The sequence below is a fragment of the Mastigoproctus giganteus genome, chromosome 4, assembly GCF_048544385.1.
Source record: "Mastigoproctus giganteus isolate SK-2022 chromosome 4, ASM4854438v1, whole genome shotgun sequence".
NCBI lineage: Eukaryota > Metazoa > Arthropoda > Arachnida > Uropygi > Thelyphonidae > Mastigoproctus > Mastigoproctus giganteus.
Window position 1 is genome coordinate 213,299,874 of NC_143578.1, and position 21,228 is coordinate 213,321,101.

Below are 21,228 nucleotides of genomic sequence, written 5' to 3' on the forward strand. Positions count from 1 at the left end.
TTTTGCGGACTCTTAATAGTCTGCATCAAGGTTCTGAGCAGCTTGAACATTTGACCTGGGAGAAACTTGTTAAGGGAGAGTTTCCTAAGGAGCATAAGGACTGTTTAGATCTGGCATATATTTTCCAGGATGTTAGGGGGGGGGAATTAGTCCCACACGCAAGTATTTCTACCATCGTGATGTCTTGTATTTTATTAAGGATTTCATTATCTCTAGGGATGTAGTTAACTCTGTCATTACTATTGGGATCGGATATTAATGGAATGGAAAGTGTTGTTTTTTTTCCTTCTTCTTTGAGGTGTAAAAAGTAGTTATCCATTTTTGTGTTGAAGGACTGATGGATGAATTTTTGTTTTTGTCTGTAAAAATAATCGGACGATGAGAGGAGATTTTTGAATTTGTGTGATGGAATTCTGATCTGATTTTTCACGATGTTGCTCTGCATAGAAAGGACGCTGTTAGTTGGAATTAAGAACCTCTATCTGGACCCAACAGGACGCGAATCGGATTAAGAATGCTGGATGGGCATTATGAGTTATTAGCAGATAGCTATGGTCTCTTATCAACTGGGTTGGAACCATGCTCAAATGAACCATGCTGCCTTGTCAGCAGAAGAAATGCCTAATCATCAACTATATATTCCTTCCAGTTTTTTGCCTGAGGTAGGTGGCTTGTAACAGTAACTTCGGCTCTTGTGAATTGTATTCTCTAGTCATTTCATAACTTCTGGATGATCAGATGTTATGATTTTTGATACCCTTTTATGTTTTTCTTTTTTTTTGCTGCATTTTCTATACTCCTGGCCAATGTAAATTTTCTGAAATTGGCATTATTCCTGGTATACTAGGTTCTTGCAAAGGATGGAGGCGTAGTAATGCAGTTGCTCTAAGACCCCAAGTTTGCGAGGGGAGCCCAGACCACAACCATTACTGTTTGTTCAAGGGGAACCCCCCCTTTCAACTTCGTATTGAAGCGAATATTATAAGACTTCTAAAATATGTGCCCCAGGTTGTCAGACTACCTAAATCTGGAATTCGATCCCTGCCCTATTTGAACAATTGTTTAATATGATTGGCTCCACTGAAGAATGTTATACTTTCTATCAATTTTATTGCTAGAAAGTATAATATTCTTTGTAGAGAATGATAATATGGGAATAGAGAAATTGCTGATGATAGTTGGGGCACATTGGGACTGTTCGTATATTTGAAAATGGACAATTTTGGTAAAAATTGATTGTTAATGAAGGTGGATAATGAATTTCTAAGTAGGAACCTTTACATAAACTGAAACACTCAAGATTTAAAACCGGATTGTATTTGTTTTTGTGTTGTTTGACTGGAAATTCAGAAGTCTGCCTGAAAATCATTTTAAGAAAATTATCAGATGTTTTCGGTTTAGCATCCAGAAAGGGGAAAATATTTTCCCCTTTCTGGATGCTTACCTGACAACATCTGAAAACTTCGATTTTTGTGGCTTAAACTTATAAGAATATCGTCAACCAATGCGAATCGGTTGGGTCTTAAAGGTGCGAGCAATGAATAATTCCGAATTTGATATAAACGTCTTTGTTAAGACACTAAAGACATTTTGGTGCATTTGGCCCGCCCACAGAAGACTGGTTATTCACAAATCACTGAGACGTGTTCTGATATCTTAATAGTGCATCAGCAATATTCATGCATGAGTTATAGTCCATTGCTAGCTGCTGGAATGGAAAGTGTTTTGTTTTTTCCCTTCTTCTTTGAGCTGTAAAAAGTAGTTATCCATTTTTGTGTTGAAGGACTGATGGATGAATTTTTGTTTGAAGGGGAAAATCCTGTAAGCGAGACAAATCAAATATTAAAGCAGATTTGCGCGAATAAAGTTGTGTACAGCAAGAGTTTTTTTTTGTGTTTTTTTTTTACTGGATTAGAAGATTCAAAAAAAGACAAGGAAGACTTGAATATTATAATTCAAGCGGATTTCAATAATTCGTAAGATTGATGAAAAATATTAAAGGGTGACAGATTTTGTTCTTTCAGGCAGATGGCTAAGTTGGAATTAAGTTTGGCTAAAGAAATATAGCTGGTGGTGAAACTGGAGCGTTTCTTTATGCCCCCTGAATTATTAGGGAATGGGAGATAACTTATTTTACTGATGCGACTTATTTGATAATTAAGATAAACGTCATCAAATATTAAGAATAATCTACTTTAAGAAGATCGGCAGTATTTGCGTCATTCCTTTTCTCTTTCATTTGCCTTAATAGAAACATTTTTGATTCCAAAATGAAAGCAGGGGCATTGAACAGTAGGGAATTCCACGCTTAGCGACCGTGAATATTTCCGCGCATTTTATTTCGAATCCTGTCTATTCCAATAACCGCCTCTGTAGGGTGGAAGTGAGTCAGGAAATGAGTAAAAGTTTAGCGGACAAGCTTACCCATATACGGTTTCGTTCCGGACATGGAAACAGCCATTTCTCCATCCTGCAGCACTGTGGCAATGTTGAAATCTGTGATATGGGCGTGACCTGAATGGGATAAGAAAAGAAATTAGAACTCATTTCCTGCATTGAAACACGAGAGTGGATATGATAACTAACATTTGCTGAATTTTTAAAATATATTAAGTTAAAAGCAGAGAGAAACAGACGGACAGAGGTTAAACTAGATTAGCTGTGCGTCTTTCTATAGAACCAGGTATTGCACGGAGATAGAAAGCGGGCGAGTAAGTGCGCAGATGTCGAAGGTTCAGCGTTCACTGAAAGGGCTTTAGAAAAAAAGCCTCTTCATCGTGAATGTGACATTTGCCGAGGTCCGTGCATCAATCTTGCTGTCCTGGAAGGCGAAAGAAATCGCATCGTTCCAGCACGGCAGTCTTTTCCGCCTCCTCCGTCTTCCGAAGCAGAAAACAAGTTTACCCCTCGTACGAGTTACAATATAATTCAGCGAAGCGGTGAAGAACAGCCGCTTATTTCGGAGAAGGAGTTGGCACCGAAGGTAAAAATATACAGAAAGTCCAGTAGGGGAAGAATTGAAAAGAAGTTTCTAGAAGAGTTCTAAAGGAATTTATCAGAAGGCCGAATATGGAAGGTAAAACAGCGAGGGCAAGTGTTGCGGAATGATCGAAACGTGTTATTGGAGAGAAGAGAGTTTTCAGACTTCCAGCTGGAGGATTAAATCGAAAGAAGACGAATATCACTTGAGGAAAACATCCCTTAAGTGATATTCGTTTAAAATTAAAGAAAATGCTACCTCTCCTGGTGGCAGGTAATTTAATGCGAACTAAAATTAAGTAAAGTAAATATGAAAATCACATTGTCGATTCCTTTTACTTATAGCGCAGAATCGCAGTACACTGATTGATTTCTGTGAAAGTAGTTAAGAGAATTTCGCTGCAACTTTATTTAAAAGAATGGGTTCTGCTGTACTAACAGCGCTTTTAATAACAACAGATGGAAGTTTGTTTCAACAATCAACTACCGCTGGCTGAAGGACAACTTCCACACATCTATCCTGCAACCATCCTTCTTCAATTTGAATTTGTCCGCTTCACGTGTGCAGTCTGAGCAAGAGGAAGAATGTAGTAGTAGATCAATGTCATCAGCATTCCTAAAATGCGGCCTCCAGACTTTTTGCAGTGCTTAAGATGTGGCCTGACCATTGCCTTCTACAATGGGACAATCACTCCTTATCCTCTCCTGGAAAAATTCCTGTATATCATTGACAAAACTCTGAGTTGTCCTGGCAACCTGTCTGCAGACTGGCTTCACATCTGACTGCGCAATTACCCACATGCCTTTTTCATTTTCCTCTACCCTGGGTGTACCACACAGTTGGAATCTGAGATTACTGCTACCATATGCCGTACCTTGCATTTGTCAATGTTAAACTTCAACTGCCATTTGTCAGCCCATCGACCCAATTTTATTAGATCTTGTTGCAGTAATTCATCCTGATTACTGTCGTTAATACCTACCAACTTTTGTAATATCTGCAAACTTAGACATTAAGCCTGATATGCCTTCATCAATATCATTAATAAAGATAGCAACGATGGACCCAGAACTGAGCCCTGGGGGAGACTCCACTAATAACATTAGTTCACGAAGAGCAGTGTCCATTGTTAACCACACTCTTCTTCCACTCAACCACCCCTTTATCCAGAGCAGTAACCTCCCCTTAATGCAACACTATAATTTATATAGCAGTTTTATGTGCAAAAGTATCAAAAGCCTTTCTGAAATCCAAGTATGTGATATCAGAGTTATTATTTGCATCCATTCCTTTATTACTACATCGTGGTCTCCTCTCAGATTTGTCAGACAAAATTCCCCATTTAACAAATCCATGCTGTGACTGCAGTATAATTGCACTCCTGTCTAGAGGTGGTCTTGCATTATTTCCTTAACCAGCGACTCCATTATTTTCTCTGGAACAGATCTTACGAAAGTATGTCGGTACATTACCATTTCTTTCTTAAAATCACGTTTATAAATTTGCCGTACATTGCCTGTTTTCCCATACAATTGAATGACCCCTAAATCCAACGAATTTCCCACAATTAACCATATTGGTCCGCATTCCTTCGTAACTTCTTTCAAAAGAATTGGATACATATCATCTATCATGAAGGTCTCGCCTTGGGGCTCAAACATTTTTCAATCAACCAGTCCACTGCAATCTACAGATAGTTGATTTAATATTCAGGATCATCAGCACAGCTATTCCTTCACATGGTGGGCTTTCGTCTGTTAAGATCCATACCTGTAAAACGTCTTTCTCTTGTGGTACTCTCTGGAGCACAGTTTCTCGTTTCAGCAACTTTCAAATCTTCGCTTTTAGTGCCGTTTCGCCAACTACAAATAATCTCAACTTTTTGGAAGTCCCATTTTGCGAATATATTCTTGCTATACCCTCAGGGAAACTTTTCGAAGTATAAAGAGAAGTATTGTATCTGTTTCAGTTAAAGTTAGAGCTCGGAATGGACGGAAACTCATCGGAACGCCGTTCTGTTTGTTGTAAGACTCGCTCAGAGGTGGTACATTTAAGAATTGTCATTTTGATCAGCTGTACAAAATTCATGGTGCCTTTGGCAGTTGTAAATCTTCAACCAGTGTTATGCCTTTAACATATACACTTTTGTCAAATAAACAAAAGTACTTGAAGACCATGACGTATCGGTTTGGTTTAAAATTGATTTTGAAATGGCTGCTCTTGCAGGTTTCAGAAAAGCGCAACATTTAGGATTAACCGAGATTTATAAGGAGGATGATCATGGTGTTATATTGTAGATGTGTGTAGCACATCATTTACTTTCTCCTCTCAGAGGAGAAAGTAAAACGAAGAGAGAAATTTTCGCTGTTAAATGATTCTATAATTAGGGGCCACTTTCAATTATGGTGGGATTGGTTTAGACTGGATTGCAGAAAGTTTTATTTTAGCCAGCGAATTGTTGATTATTGGAACAATTTGCTTCCATGGGTAGTTGAGTCCGACAGATTGGGGATGTTCAAAGGTAAACTGGATAGGTACTTTTGCGAGGAGGGAGTCAAAGAGGAATTTTATTTTTGTTCATCTATTTTTATTTATTCAAGAGAATAAAATATCAAGAGACGAAAATATAACGATGATTATATCAAGTTTCGAATGTACTGTGTCATAGGCATTACATTTGTTTGAAGATCCGTTACCTGCTCAATTGGTAGGAAATAGATTTAAGTTCTTTTGTCTTGTTTTTGCTTCGGGGATTCAATAAATCATTCAAAATTACGTAACTTCGAGTCGAGTTTCGAATTTTTAATAAAAGTTGACTCTATCAAGTGTGCTTTTCATAAAGTGCATCATCATACAAACAGCAGCATGAAAGAAAGAAAAGAAACATCCACAGCTGTGGCGTAATAAGAAAACTTAACAGATATTTCAACTGATATTGAGTTAAACTTTGTCTAACGAGCTTTTAGTTAGATTTGAAACAATAATAACCATTCCTTTTGCGAAAAAGCAGTTAAGAAAAGTAATTAAGCATTATCCCCTACATAAATGAAATGGAAAGATATTTAACAACAGAAAGATTGCACTCACCAGCATCGTCTAGGAGGATGTTGTCTGGTTTGATGTCTCTGCAAGAAAAGTAATTATGAACTTTTAATCACTGGTGGACAAAATGGAGATAGCAATCACAAACTAGAATATCTTTTCTGTTATGCACGATATATAAATGAATGTAACATGCAAAAATAAATATTAACTACAAAACTGCTGCCCTTGGAAAAAATGCTCCAACAGTCAGAAGTCAATATGGCACAGGATCGCTTTGATGGCTACGTACTTCTCACACTGCATTTCATGCTCTGACTATCCATCAGAGAGCGAGGCAATGAATTCGTTTTGTACACGGGAGGTAATTTCAACTGACCAACAGTCCTAGGAAGTGAATGACAGCTTTCAGTTAGCTTCCCTAAAGCAGCCCTTTCTGGTTCGATAAGGTTTAGGTCAGGTGACCATACTGCCATTCACAGATATCTCCATTTCCAAGCGCTCTTATTCGCGTTTATCTACCGGATATGCATGTTCTGTGTCGTTCTCTGTATCCACACCTACGTGTCGCTTACTTTAAGCAAGATATTGTCTAAGGAAGGAATTCTCAGCCAGGATGCTTTGGCGCTAGACTAGTCTAAAGACTTGAGTTAAATTTCGAAGAGTGCCTCGAGCAATAAAAGTTCGAAAACTCTCCTAAAAAAAGTTTAGGAGAGTTGTTGCTCAAAGAAGTTCTCGGAAATAAATTGAGCTAAAACGGGGTGTACTTAATTTGGAATATCATAGCACTATAATATCCTAAATCGTCACTAAAATCATTCCACCTCGTTTAGCAGTTTAATTTTTCGGCGACACTATTTTGATACGGGTCCGTTCTTGTTTTGGTCAGTAAGTTTTTGTGCCTCCTACGATTGAGATTGTGTTTTTTCAAAATTATATGCAGTATGGGACATCGGGATCAAGTTCCATAGAAGGATGTTCTTTTGTGATGGTAGGCGGTGAGCTAAATGAAGAAGGTTTTGATTTTCTAAATTTAAATTATGTCACGGGTGTAACTTTAGGGATCGACTATGGGTGTTCGGACTCACGTGACTACTAGATACGGTGCTATCTCTTTTGACCATACGTCTCGGAGAATAAGCAAAAAAACTGCTTGACCTGCACTTATCTTCAGTTTTATCGGTTTCAAGACATCCTCCTTGCGGAATCCGTACAATCCCAAATCAGTCTTCCCGTGAAACATTTTTCCACGTATTAGGAGAGGCACCTAAATCCTCTCTATAACCCCTTCTCAACTTCTTACCAGAAGAATCGAGATGTATCTATGTACGTGTTTGATGTTCGGCAGCACCTGAGACGCCATTTAAACTCCGTGTATACACACACTGTGAAGGTACTCTGTAAACTACGCCACCTGTAATTACTATATTCTTTGCGTGCTCGGTATCATGTGTTGTTTGGCCTTTTTACCACCGGGAAGCAGCGATCACGAGGAAACTGCTGTCCAGTGCCCATCCCTGGCATGTGGAGCTGGCCAACTGTCTCGTACGTCTCCATACCAGGGAAAATACCGCAACCACTGAAGGTAGTGCTATAACAGTGGGTGCCAATCGAGAAGAGCTATAAAGAGGATTTAGAAGTTGATGGGGCTGGATCTGTCAGACCTACGTACTCTCTAGCCTAAAAGTTTGGAATCACAGCGTATGACAACAGTTTTCGTTAATTTTTTTGAAATTAGTTATGGTAATGTAAGATGTAATATTAAAAAAAAAGCACTCGCAACAAAGTATTTTAAGATTTTTTATTTTATTAAGCATTAAAAAATTTACTGCAAATTTTTCATCAAAATGTCCTCCACGAGATTTTACACTGCCTTACTCAGACGCGGCATTATTGCAAATAATTTAAAAACTAGTGTCTTGACTAACATTATTCCAAGCCCTCTGCAAGGTTCCCCACAAATTTTGTGAACATGGGCAGGCTTGGCGGTCTAGATGATCGCATTAAAGTTCTGTTGGTTCAAGTCAGTCGACTGGAGTAGTCACACCATAATTTCAATATCTCCTGTTTAGTTGCTAGAAAGTCCCTGCACAGCTTAGTTTTCAAGTCATTGTTTTGTTGTAACATTAAATGTCGTCCACAAAGTCGAAGTCCACAGGATATTTCATTATGTTCAAGAATGTTTTTATAGCCTTCTTTTCTTAAAATTGCTTAAATTCTGACGGTGTCACCCAGTCCAGAAAAACAAAGCAACCCCAGATCATGATGGAACCAACCACCGTGCTTGACTGTAGGCACTAACAATGTGCACCCATTTTTTTCTCCCTTCAGTTGATTGTCTCACAAACTCTATGCATGAATCAAAAATTTCAAATTTGGATTCATCCATCCACAGTGCGTTTTCACACTCTTCAGTTTTCTCCAACGTTGATGGCTCTTAGTCCAAGCTAACCGTTCCTTTCGATTTTCCGGTTTTAATTATGGTTTTCGGACCGCTATATGACCATGAAGTCCAGCTTGTTTAAAACGAAGTTTTAGAGTGAATGTAGACAAGGGAGTTCCTCTGTTCCTATTGAACTCAGTCCAGATCAGATTTCAGGTGCAGTAAGTCGTCGATTAAGGACTCCAAAGGGGAAATTTTAACAGACGAGAACACAATCAAAGGAAGGTGGAAAGAATACTGTGAGCAGCTCTTCCGAGCACCTGTTGGCACTAATGATCTGCCACTCCCTTTTCAAGAGTGTGATCATGAATCAGTTCCACTGAATGAAGAAGTCTAAAAAGCCATCAGAGAACTAACGTGTGGCAAGTCACCTGGAATTGACGAAATACCAGCGGAATTGATTAAAACTACAGGTGTGAAGGGCGCCGAGGTTTTTCATAAAATGATTGTAAGAATTTCGGAAACGGGACGGTGGCCATCAGATTGGAAGAAATCAGTTTTCATCCCCTTGCCGAAAAAAGGAGATCTGAAAATTTGCTGAAATTACGGGACTATTAGCTTACTTTCTCACGCTAGCAAGATTCTTCTTAAAATCATATTGAACAGAATCTCAAGAAAACTTGAAGAAATGCCAGAAGAGCAAGCAGGTTAGTTTCAGAAGGGGTAGAGGAATCAGAGATCAGATCTTAAGTCTACGACTGATTATTGAAAAATGCAAAGAATTCAATGTTCCAGTTGTTTTGTGTTTTATAGATTATGCAAAAGCATTTGATTGTGTTCAACATGAGAAACTATGGAAACGATGACTATAATGGGTTTCCCAATCCACATAATTCAGCTGTTTAAGCTACTGTACCAGGAATAGGAAGGAACTGTGAGAACGAAAATGGGAAACACGGACTTTTTCACAATAGATAACGGTGTCAGGCAGGACTGTATTTTGTCACCTCACCTTTTAATCTTTATGCCGAAGATATCATGCGTGAAGCTTTGGAAGATTTAGAGACTGGCATCAAAATTGGAGGATTGAAGATAAACAACCTTCGTTATGCAGATGATACTATGCCCATTTGTAATTTAAGGATCATCTTAAAGAAACTCTGAGGAGAGAATGTGAAGCAAGTAAGAAAAAAGGATTGTTTCTGAATGTGTGTAAAACTAAAATTATGGAGAGATCATGATCTGCCCCTAAAGACGAAACTGAGAATCACTGATTCCTTAATTTTTCCAGTTGCCACTTATGGATGTGAAGGATGGAATCTGAAAATAGTTGGTAGGAAGAAAATTGAGGCATTTGAAATGTGTTGTTATGGGAGAATACTGCGTATTTCTTAATTGGACCTAAGAACAAATGAGTGGGTATTGAATAAAATTGGCAGGCCTAAAATTCTTCTTATTCATAGCATCAACAAAAGGACACTCAAGTTTTTTGGTCATATAGTAAGAAGGTAATGGAAGGAAAAACTGAGGGGAAGAGGTGCAGAGGAAGACCTGCAACTAGGTGGAAGGATGCGATCAAGGAATTTCTGGGCATGACACTTTGCGATGCTGCTCGTATAGCACACGATCGATGCAGTTGGAGGAATTTGTTGGTAGCCACAACAGCTCCTCAGGGAGCTATGTGATTGGAAGAAGAAGTCGTCGATTGTGTTTAGAAATCAGTGTTATGATCTTAACTAGTATCTCTGTTGCTACGCGCCATCGTTCTAATCGTGATTTTTTCCTTAAACTGCCAGTCTCCTTGAATCGTCAAATAGCAGTTTGTACTCCTTTAAAGGAAACACCTAGTTTTTTGCCAATACTTCTCATGGAATAAATTTTTTTATACAGCGTTTATAATGGCACTTCTTTTTCTCAACGCTCAGTTCCGTGTTTTTTGCCATGTTTATCAAGAAACTTTGATATACAGTGCCGTGCCATTAGTATCCGGATACCCCTCCATGGATGGGAAACGTCCTATGCATGCAGCACACGTCACAGAAGCTGCTATAAATATGCATGCTGGGCTTCACAGACAATTGCAAAAGTGAGTATGCAAGATGACACGTTCAACAGAATTACCTCAACAGTTCAACAGAATTACCTCAACAGTTCAACAGAATTACCTCAACAGTTCAACAGAATTACCTCAACAGTTCAACAGAATTGATCACCTCAACAAATGCCAGACGCCGATTAACATGGTGTAAGGAGCGCGAATCCTGGACTGTGCAGCATTGGAAAGGAGTCCTATGGACAGACGACTCGAAGTTCGTACTCTGCCAGTCTGATGGCCGTTCCTGGGTGTGGCGAATGCCAGGGGAACAGTTCCTTCCTGATTATATCTTACAATTGTCGTATACAGTAGGATTATGACCTCCCTATCTACAGGAAAACGTTCGATAAATCATCGATAGGATACCATGGGCTTTTCTGGCTTCCTGTTTACACTGTTCAGAAAACTTCATATCTGTCCGTATTGCAACTCCTAGATCCCTTTCCTCCTCCACTGTTTTTAATTCATCCCTACCAAGTGTATAATTATTTTTGGATTGCCGTTTCCCAAGTTTAAGACATTTAGAAGCATTAAAACAAGTCTTCCTGAAGGAGAGCTGCTTAGCACTGATCATTAACGACTCTACCAACCTTTACGTCATCTGCAAATTTTGACATCATGCCTTCTTCCCCTTCATTGATGTCACTTATGAAAATGAGAGATTCAGCATTGATACACGAAGGCATTAGCCGCACTAGAGGACTGACAGTGGGCATGGAGCACCCCACTTCCACTCTTTCTTGTATGCGTCCATCAACAGTTAACAGGAGGAAGCGGGATTTTAGTGGGGTGGTATTAAACGTTTCACATTTTACGGCGATCACTGTTTCCATTCACGCATTGTTGAAAAGAAATATCGATATTCTGTTCAGACACGAGCTTAGTGCAGTGCCTAAACCTAATTTCCTTTACTTTTTTTTTCCTCCGGCAGATGTGGGTAACCACAGGTGGCTTCCCACAAAAGGAAAGAATACGCATAGTAGAGAGAGAGAGAGAGAGAGAGAGAGAGAGAGAGAGAGAGAGAGAGAGAGAGAGAGAGACTGCAAGCCATTTGGCAGGAATCTTGGAATGAAATTAGAAAAGGTGCCACCACCACCACCAAAATTTTTTTTTCTAATGTAGAATTTCCTAGCCCAAAGCCTCCTCCCTGGTTTTCTCTTGGGCTACAAGTAACATTTCTGTTAACGGAGCATGGTCCATTTAATCACAAGCTGACAACCCATGGAATTCAGCAAAACCCTATGCACGTGTGGTGACGCTGAAAATTGGGACCACGTTATGTATATATGCCCTGAATGTGAAGAATATCGCATTAGACTTATAACTAAAATACAGCAAAACCCACGAAACCAAGAGTATCTCCTCCTACAAGAAGAACTCTATTCCGCACTTACTGAGTTTGCACAATCAATATTCCAATATAGACGCTATTCAGAGGCGGTCTCCATAATTTGATATCCATAGAACTGGGCAAATGTGTGCTGAGCTAAAAATTCCCAAAGTCATATTACACGCCAACTCCTATATCTACTGGATTAAACTGTAACAGAAATTATACAAATGGATTCCGGACCAATAGACTTCCTACATGAAATTGCAAACCCTCAATGCTTCAGGGTATTATTGCAAACCGTTAACCTCTGGATACAATTTGCAGTTCGCTAGTAGATTGCCAAAAGTGCACCTGTATACTGTCTGGTGGGTCAGGTACTGCTGACATCTGCCTCTCGAGTGTGGGATGCCATTCTGGCGCTCCACTTTGCAGCACACCTTTGCCCTGCAAGCTTTCTACTTTCCCTAGGTCTGAGTGGGCCTCTCAGCCCAAGGGGGATCCAACCCTTTACTACCTCCATCATCAGGAGGATGCCTTATTTCCTCGACCTCCCTATTTCTTTCCCACATTGCTTCTCTTCTTAAACTGTCTCCCTTACTCTCACTTTTTTTTACTTGGTCTCCTACAGAAAGCTTGGGCGACTCTGGCGGAGACTATCCAGAGATCGATGGACTGCCTGGCTCACCGGTCGATGGGCAGTGACGGGTGATGGTGGTGGCGGGCAACCTAGGGTTCCATTAGGGGCACTACGGCTAAGAAGCCAGAGAAACAACCGAACCCAACACAATACTATACTGTACACTTACAACATACTACACACACACTTCTGGAATTTCCAGAGTACTGTATACTTCTCAAGAGTACAGATGGTGCAGATGTGGGAGACCACCGGTGGCGTTCCTCCCTGAACAATATGCCTTTACTTAGCTATACGCGTGCGGTGCTAGATAACACAGCCACCTCCCTTCAGCATCGATGGTGGACTCATATTGATTACAAACATACAGTTCATTCTGCTGTAACTGTTGCTCTGTAGTTCCTTGTGCTGCCTAGCTGTTGGAATGACTAGTATTTTATTTATCCTGCTTGTCCAGCTCACTGTGCTCTGGTTAATTTCAGGATGAACATTTCGTCGTCAGTAATCAATACTGCTTCTTCTGCTGCAGTGGAATCAGAAGAACATGCTGCATTGCAGCGCAGTTTCTTATGTTATGCAGCTGTTGGAGTAACTTCGGTATTCTATTTGTCCTGCTTGCCCAACTGGTTGTGCTGCAGTTGAGTTCGGGATAAACATTGCAGAGTATGGTTACTTTGTCGTGTTTTTTCATAATTGAATTCATTGATCAGAACGTTTTTGGCTTAGGAGCCGATTTACTCAGTAAATGAAATTGATGGTGGACTTTACGCATTTTTATATTTTTATTTAATTACAGGAAGGAGGTCTCGATCCAGACCGTGATGCTTTTTCTTCTGATCTGACTTCTGCTTTTCGTTGGGGGCTTTTCTAATCGATGGGCAGTGATTATAAATTTTGGACACATTTCCACCAATATATGTCACCTTCGCTTCCTTAGGGATGCACAGCCCCCCATAATCATGTCCCTCGTAAACTCACTAATGTCGCCCGCTTTTCCCTCGACTAAGTATTCGTGGCGCCACCTGGGCTATGCAGCTCCTTATAAGTACGTTCATATTTTTACATTACTAAGGCCATTCCATTTATATTCGATAGGAGCCGTTCACATATTTGTAATATCTGCTTCTGAAATATTTTGCTGCGCAGTGAGTCTGAGTTTCAGGAATAAAATGGCTAAATTGAGGAGCTCATTAGTCTAACGAGTTCGCCCGCATAAAAGCATTCGGAAAGGAATAATTTCGTTTATTGTACAGCGGGTTAAACTGGTTAACTCTTGTAATGATTTTGATAATAATTCAGCTAACGCTGCATAACAGAAACTTATTTTAAGCAGCGCTTGCGTGACTAACTATCCTAGAGTTTGCCGATTGCACAATTTACGCTGAACCTTGCCGAATGTTATTTGCAGCTTCAGCGCTCGAAGTTATATTTATTCTGGTAATTTGATCACGATCGGCAATTATTTGAAAACTACTTCAATAATTTAGTCTTACCTGTGTAGGATTCGTTGAGAACGTAAGTAGTCTAACGCGAGCGCCACCTCGCAGATGTACAGAGAAACGCGTTCCTCATCAAAAGGGTTATTCTGTTGAAGGTGGTACCTGAGATCTCCACCAAGCAGCAGGTCCACCACCATGAACATGTCCTCCTCGTCCTAAAGAGAAAAAATAACGGATTCATTTTTATTCTCGGTTTGATTTCTCTTCTTGCTGGGTTATTTGCTAAAGTGCAAAGACCAAACATAGTTGTGTCCATGGAGGGTGAGGCAATGTTATCTCGCTGCCAATTTTTTAAAAATATTTGACTGCGTTCGATTATTAACTTCGTTAATAGGCTTAATGAAGTGGCATAGGTTTTGGTAGAATTGAACGAAGACACTCACCTGAAAAGTAAACCAAAGATTCACTAGGAATGGGTGCTCCAGAGTTGAAAGCACTTCGATCTCTCGGAGCACATTTTTGAAAGCGTCTTTCTTTACGCACTGCGTTTTGTTCATGTACTTCATGGCGTACATTTTCTTGGTGTCCTTCTTTTGCACAATGCATACCTGGAAGTTCATTTAAAAAAAAGAGTAAAACTAAGCTCTTGAATTATTCGTCAAGTCTGTATGTTGGAAGTAAAAAGACCTTAAAACTCAGAAAAGGCATGCATATCGTTTTTTTTTAATTAATGTTATTACAGTATCCTTAATTAACAAAATCAGTTATAGTAATTTCTATTATTTGGGATTGTTACCAATCAATAAACTTCTTGCTACCAAGAGTACAAAATAAACGAAATGCAACTCCCATTTAAGCATCTTTATTTCGTTAAATACTTATTGACTTTTTTTGCAAATTATAATTACAATTCCACTTGTACCTCTCATTACAACGTTTAAGAATTTTCTAATTCTCAAAATTAGAAATTATCTTCGATCAAAAAAATCATATTTCATTAGAGAGAGTGAATGGGTGAGGTTCCGATGGAAAAGCTATCGTAATCAAGTTGTGATTTGAGATGCATAGAGGACCACTAACTTTGAAAGGGTTGAGGAAAATATCCGGAGCATGGGATGAGTTTTTAGGATTGTGTGTTATCCTGGTAAGTAAATGAACAATCTGTGTGAGGTCATTAGTAATTGCAAAAACTTCGAAATTTCGACCAGCGAGGTCTGTGTAACTAGAAAAGTGAGACGAACTGGAGTTTTGAACGTTAGAATCACCAAGGAAAAATTACCCCACTGTTAAGAAAGTTGGACTGAAGAAAGTCGAGTTTCAAAGAAAGGAAGTTAACGAGGTCCGAGTGGTTATGCAGTTAGGAAAACGATAGAGACAGATGGTTTTGACAGAATTGGGTAGAGAGATTTTAAGCCAGAGGAGATCAGAAAGAAAGAGAAGGTGGCCAAATTAGGAAGTTTCTGACAAAGAGAATCAGATCAGACATTGTAGAAGGACCATATTTGAAGCCAAAAGAATCGTCGAACAAATAATTAGGGCAACTGAGATGAGTGGAGGTTGAGGCAACCCATAGCTGAGACTGTCAGAAAGAGTAAGTGGGCTTGGCGGACCATAGATAGAAATGGACATCATTAAGATTGGACCGAAGCCACATATGATTGTGAAAGTTTTTGGGAGGTTTAGATCTTTTCGCAGGTGAATTTGTTCTTTTAGTTTGACTATTCATGATGCGTTCAGTAGATAAAGTGAATATGTTGTTTGAACTTTGGATATGGCCTTCACACAGCCAGAATGCATCCAGCTCCTTGACGTACTGTGTCACGAGTTGGTATAGTAAAGGTAGCGAGATTATACACCATCTGATCCAGATGCCCTCTATGGAGTTACCATTGGGTTCTGTTTAGCAGATTATCCAGCGACCGGTCTGGAAAACCGTTTTACCTCTTGGCTGCCGAGATATAAAGGGACTCGCTACCTAATTAGGTAGTAATATTGCTGTAAAATCTCACCCTAAGATTTTCAAGTTCATCGTTAGTCAATAGGTATAGGTCGAAACAGTGATTACATTTCGATCACGTTTTTGGCAACTATTCGATAATGCCGACACAATTAAGTGTTTTCGCTGGAAGTAACATCAAACTGCTGAACTCCATCACCAGATAGTGGAAGTTTTCATCCAGAGAACATTATAGAACCCGATAACGTGGCAACATTCCACCGTATTATGCATTAATGAGAAATTTAAAGACGTAAATACCCGAGTTGGTGTGTAAGGGAGGGAAGCTTCTGAAACAATACATGTTCCGACCGAAAAATCTACAATTTTAAGTTGTAAATAATTCCTCATTTGGGCTATAGTTCCACCTTGACTCCATCAAAGGATTTACATCGCAGACAGATCACAAATTTCTGTTACAAAGACGTAAATTAAATTGCTTTTCATTGTGTTTGGATAAGCGAGTAATCCGCTGTAAACCACGTTGCTGTTTACTGCGTTATTTTTGTTACAGTGGAGCAGTTGATGTGGACGATACAAGGGAATCTTGATTTAATTAATCCCATTTTGTAAAGTGCAACGTTTTCAATTTTTGCGAAATGTTAAAAATAAATAATTAAATGAAATCCATTAATGAAAGACACCCACCCTGCTGTGTACGTTAATCTCTTTAAGTCGCGATATGACCACAAAAGTTGTTCAAGTCCAACACAAAAGAGCTTTTGTCTTTTTGTAGCCAGTTGATTCAGTGGAAATCCCTCTCTCATTCAAAATGGGCTTAACTGATTGTTGCAGATACCTCGATGTTTTTTCTCCTTTTCCTTTTTAATGTTTGAACAGCGTGCCATCAAAGGTGAATCTCCTAACGCAACTCGAAGCAGTTTTCAATAACCATCCACAGCATCGAGAAATTACAAACCCTAAAGGAATCGCATAGATGGGGATGGTTAATGGATTTTGAGCCTTAACTGTAATAAGTGGACGAGGTTTCCTCTTGTGTGAATATGAATTGTTTTATTGCGCTGTTGCAGCCTTGTACTCCCGCTCCTCTCGTACTGAGCCGATTGATTTTCTCGTTGTCGTGGTAACCACCGTCCGAGGGTATTATTCCGAGATTTTTGCGGCCACCGAGCGGCACGTGCCATTCGGCAGTCTCTTTATCACGGCGTTATCTACTCGAGTTCATTTCAATCAACTAATTTGACTTTGGTTAAAAAAAAAAAAAAACTCTCGAAGCCCCCTTCATTGTTTTTGTTCTCGGATGAGAAGTGCTTTTTGGTCCTCTCCTTGGCAGCTTGCCAATTATCCGATTCATTAGTTCTTCGCGCGCATTAATAAACGCTCATTCGTCGCAGCTGCCTCATCTTTTTCATTAGCCTTAATGGCCGATCTGCTTGTGACGTGTGCACATTTGCAGTTCTCATTCGACCCGCTTATTTTGCCCCCGACAGCAGCCAGAAACGCGTCTTCCTGTACAACGGCAGAGTCGTATCGGAGCAATCTGGTCCTGCCATGTGCACGCGCTCCATTACACAATACGCTTTGAGTGTGTAAGGTTGACTGGGCACGTTGACATCCGCAGTCGTAGCGAACCGATCGGGCACGTTTGATGCCCGCAATGCTGCGCCGGATTTATTTGCGAGAATATTGAAGCAATTAATTCCATTCCCGGGCGCTTAAACAAACAATGATGGCTGTCCTTCCACGGTCAGGAATTAGAAATGATCTTGTCAGAGTACAGACGGGCACTTTGGCAAATCCATTAGCTTAAAAGAAATGCTTAGTAAAAAGCCTCCTATAAATAGGAATTAGTCTACGCAAGAGTCAACAGTGTCAATGCCATGCTCCTCCCCTCATGGTCCGAGGACCAAGATTCAGGCTGGTGGCAGTGCGGGTCTGGATAGCCCTGGTGTCCCACTCCCGAGTGTATTTATTGCTCGCTGGATAGTGGGCGTCCTGTTTGTGTTCATGGTAGATGGGGAGTCCGGGCACTGAACAAAAAAATAAATAAAAAAAAAAACCCAACAATTCTTCTGCTGGAACCTCAACAAGGTCGCTATCAAGAAATTATAACACCAATTCAGAAAATGCTACTTCAGCAAAAAGACCCAGAACCGAAGATACATCAGGTTCAACACCTCGATACCTGCCCATAAAATACTTGACGATAAAAGCCCATATGAAAAATGTTGCCCTTCTTCATCTGGAAGAGCTAGCAGGCTGTAAATCGGTTAAATTGGCGTCTTTCTGAGGACATCTTTGTTGAAACTAAAACTAACAGGCACCAAGGACAGATCCTCCAAGCAACATCTATTGGGGGAACACCGATTGTAATTATGCCTCCACAAGATAGAAGACATCAAGGCACTCCTTTAAAAAGCATGAACAAACCTGCTTTTGCTTACAGGAGACTTATCTAAAGGCAAATATGACCCCACCATGCACAACGTTAGTATTATTCATAAGGATGGAATTGTGGTTTGCCCTGCTCATGGAGGGGTCACTACCCTCATGGGCAACCAGATCCCATTTCAGCCTTTGCTGCTTACAACCATCATACAGGCTGTTTAGTTCGCCCTACACAGGCATTTTTATTAATAGCCTACTCTATTTGTTTACCACCTGTGACTGACATCCCCAAAAAGACCTCGCTCTTGTTATGCAGTTGCCTCCCCTTTCTTTCTTCTTGAGGATTTTAATGGACATAACGCTCTGTGGTATAGTGCTGACAACATCGATGGAAGGAGACAAGTCATCGAGCATATGCTCACTAACAATTACCTCTCTCTTCTAAATGTGGGAACAAACCTTTTCCACATGCCTATCCGTTTACTTTTTGCCATTCATCTTTCTGTCTGCTCCCCTTCTCCTACTTGGGAGGTGGAGGAGAACATGTATGGAAGTGATCACTTCCCAATGAAAAATTGTTTAAATTGTGAGAGACCGTGTCTCACACCTGGGTGGAATATTGATCAAGCTGATTGGAATACCCTCCAAGATTTGGAAAATTTTCACATTACTACAGTCAGTCAGGAGCCTGTCAATGATGCAGTTACGTGCATCGCTGAAATTATCGTCCAAGCAACTGCAAACTCAAAAACCATGGTGGAATTCGAAATGCACAGCAGCAAAAGGCACAAAACAGAACTTGGGGGGGGGGGGTATAAAGCAAACGCTGTTTCCTATTCGTGGATCATATTCAGACGATATCCCACCACAGCTAATCTCATTAGCTGTTAAACACCCAAGCGCTAAAGCACGTTTCATCCGACGTCACAGCCAAAAGGGAATCCTTGATCCGGTTTACTTCTATTACCCAGGGAACAGCTCTAAGGTGGTCTCGGACAAAATCCGGAAAATGAAGGAAATATACACAGCGTACCCCTCATTGGTACTGGAATACAATGGATATGCTACTGCAGACTCAACTGCAATATTCCACTGCTCTTGGGGAAACGTTTTCGAACGTCTGAGCAATATCACCTTACTCCCAGAGTTTCTGGTTCTTAACACAAAACTGAGAAAGGGAAGCTTAATTTTACATCAAATGGTGTTTACTCATATAATGGGCCATTTATCATTCATGAGCTGAAAACAGCTGGCACCCTTACGAAGGCAAGTGTTGTGGACCAGATGACATCCATTGTGAAATTATTAAACTTTCACCACAGTCCATGAACCAACTGCTCTTCCTATACAATAGGATTTTCCTTGAAGGGCAGTTTCTGGTACCTGGCGCAAGACAACTATCCTTGCTTTTGCTAAGCCAGGAAATGATCCTAAAGCTTCAACAAATTAACGCCATATTGTTCTGACTAGCTCTTTGTGCAAAATATTGGAGAGAATGATCAACGCTCATTCTTTGTTATTTAGAATCAAATGATCTTCTTTCTCGCTTAATTCGAATGGAACGTCTATTCGAGATGCATCTCTAGAAAGAGAGCATGTGATGTTCATCTTCTTTGCTAGGGAAAAAGCTTATGACAAGAGATTACGTCTTTAAAAGATCTTTATAACCTCTGTCTAAGAGGTCATCTTCTCATTCCATTAAAACTTTTTATCCCTTCCTTTTTTTTTTCTCTTTTTTTTTTTCAAAGTTTGAGCAGGATCCACCCTCTCTCCGTCCTTTTGTCAAGAGGAGGTAGTACCGCAAGGATCTGTCTTAAGTGTTATGCTTTTTGCCATTAAAGTTAACTCCATTACCTAACATCTTCCTCCAACCGTAAACAGTGCACTCTACGTTGATGACTTCAGCATATTTTCTCAATCACGCCACATGAGGGTTATTGAGAGACAACTGCAACAAGCCGTCGACCGTCTTAACACCTGGGCCATGGCCAATGGTTTCAGGTTCTTACCGGAGAGACCTTTTGCTTCCATTTTTGTCGCAAGCGTGATCTTCATCCCGAACCTGAATTAAGACTTGGACAAAGCACCATTCCAAGTAGTAGCGGAGACGAAATTCTTGGAACTGGTATTTGATTAAAGGTTGACAATTCTCCAACACATTCACAAAGTGTATGTGAGGGCTGAACATTCTGGACTCTCTCTTCTGCTTTGGGGGTGCAGACCGATGCACTTTACTCCATCTGTATCCGAGCAGATTCCTCCGGAATGCAGCATATACATTGCAGAGCTGTACGCTACAGAGTTAGCCTTGGACCACATCAGAACTCGCGAATACCAACGGTTTATTATATGTACACTGATTCTTTCAGTGCACTACAGGCTTTATCAGCGATGAGATACACTACTCAACAAACTGCTGGATCCCCAGCTACATTGGGATTAGAGTAAAGGATTTGGATGCTACCACAGCTACATCAGCAGCCCTGACGAATAATCACGGATCGTATGGAGGAAGTTGTTCTTGCTCGGCTCCGAATAGGACACAGTCACATTCCTTTCTGTTGAGGGCTGATGACCTCCTGTATGCGGGCAGTGTAACACCTTTTTAACCGAATGTATCAATTTTATAAATGTACATTTTACCACTTTTAACCATCTGACTCAGCCTGTCGAAGCCAACTTGAACTTGCTATTGATTGTACGTAGTGTATATATTTGTTAATACTGAATCTTGCCCTATTAATGGAGCTTGATGGGTGAAATTTGGTCCATGATCTTTGGACTTTTCTTTCTTTGCTGATCATGATACCAGGATGGGATTTTTGGTAAGTTGCCAGGTCGCACAATATAACACTAGAACAGAGCACAAAATTTACACGCACATGACTAGACGTGGCGCAAGCCTCATCACAAGAAGTGTAAAAGCGGCCTAATGGGGGAACCCTGGGGTCCGCAACAACTGCACTTAAATACT

General features: G+C 40.2%; 1 protein-coding gene across 2 annotated transcripts in view; it reads right to left on the reverse strand.

Annotated features, from left to right (window-relative positions):
- The window catches only part of LOC150087391 (serine/threonine-protein kinase 32B), a 61,216-nt gene that overhangs the window by 14,059 nt on the left and 25,929 nt on the right, over window positions 1-21,228 (reverse strand). For both annotated transcript variants that reach the window (XM_090371166.1, XM_090371165.1), the window contains exons 3-6: window positions 14,353-14,517; window positions 13,964-14,124; window positions 6,068-6,105; window positions 2,425-2,514 (exon numbers count right to left, since the gene is read on the reverse strand). In XM_090371166.1, the coding sequence (XP_090227292.1) occupies window positions 2,425-2,514; window positions 6,068-6,105; window positions 13,964-14,124; window positions 14,353-14,517 (454 nt within the window). The remainder of the gene's footprint in view (window positions 1-2,424; window positions 2,515-6,067; window positions 6,106-13,963; window positions 14,125-14,352; window positions 14,518-21,228) is intronic.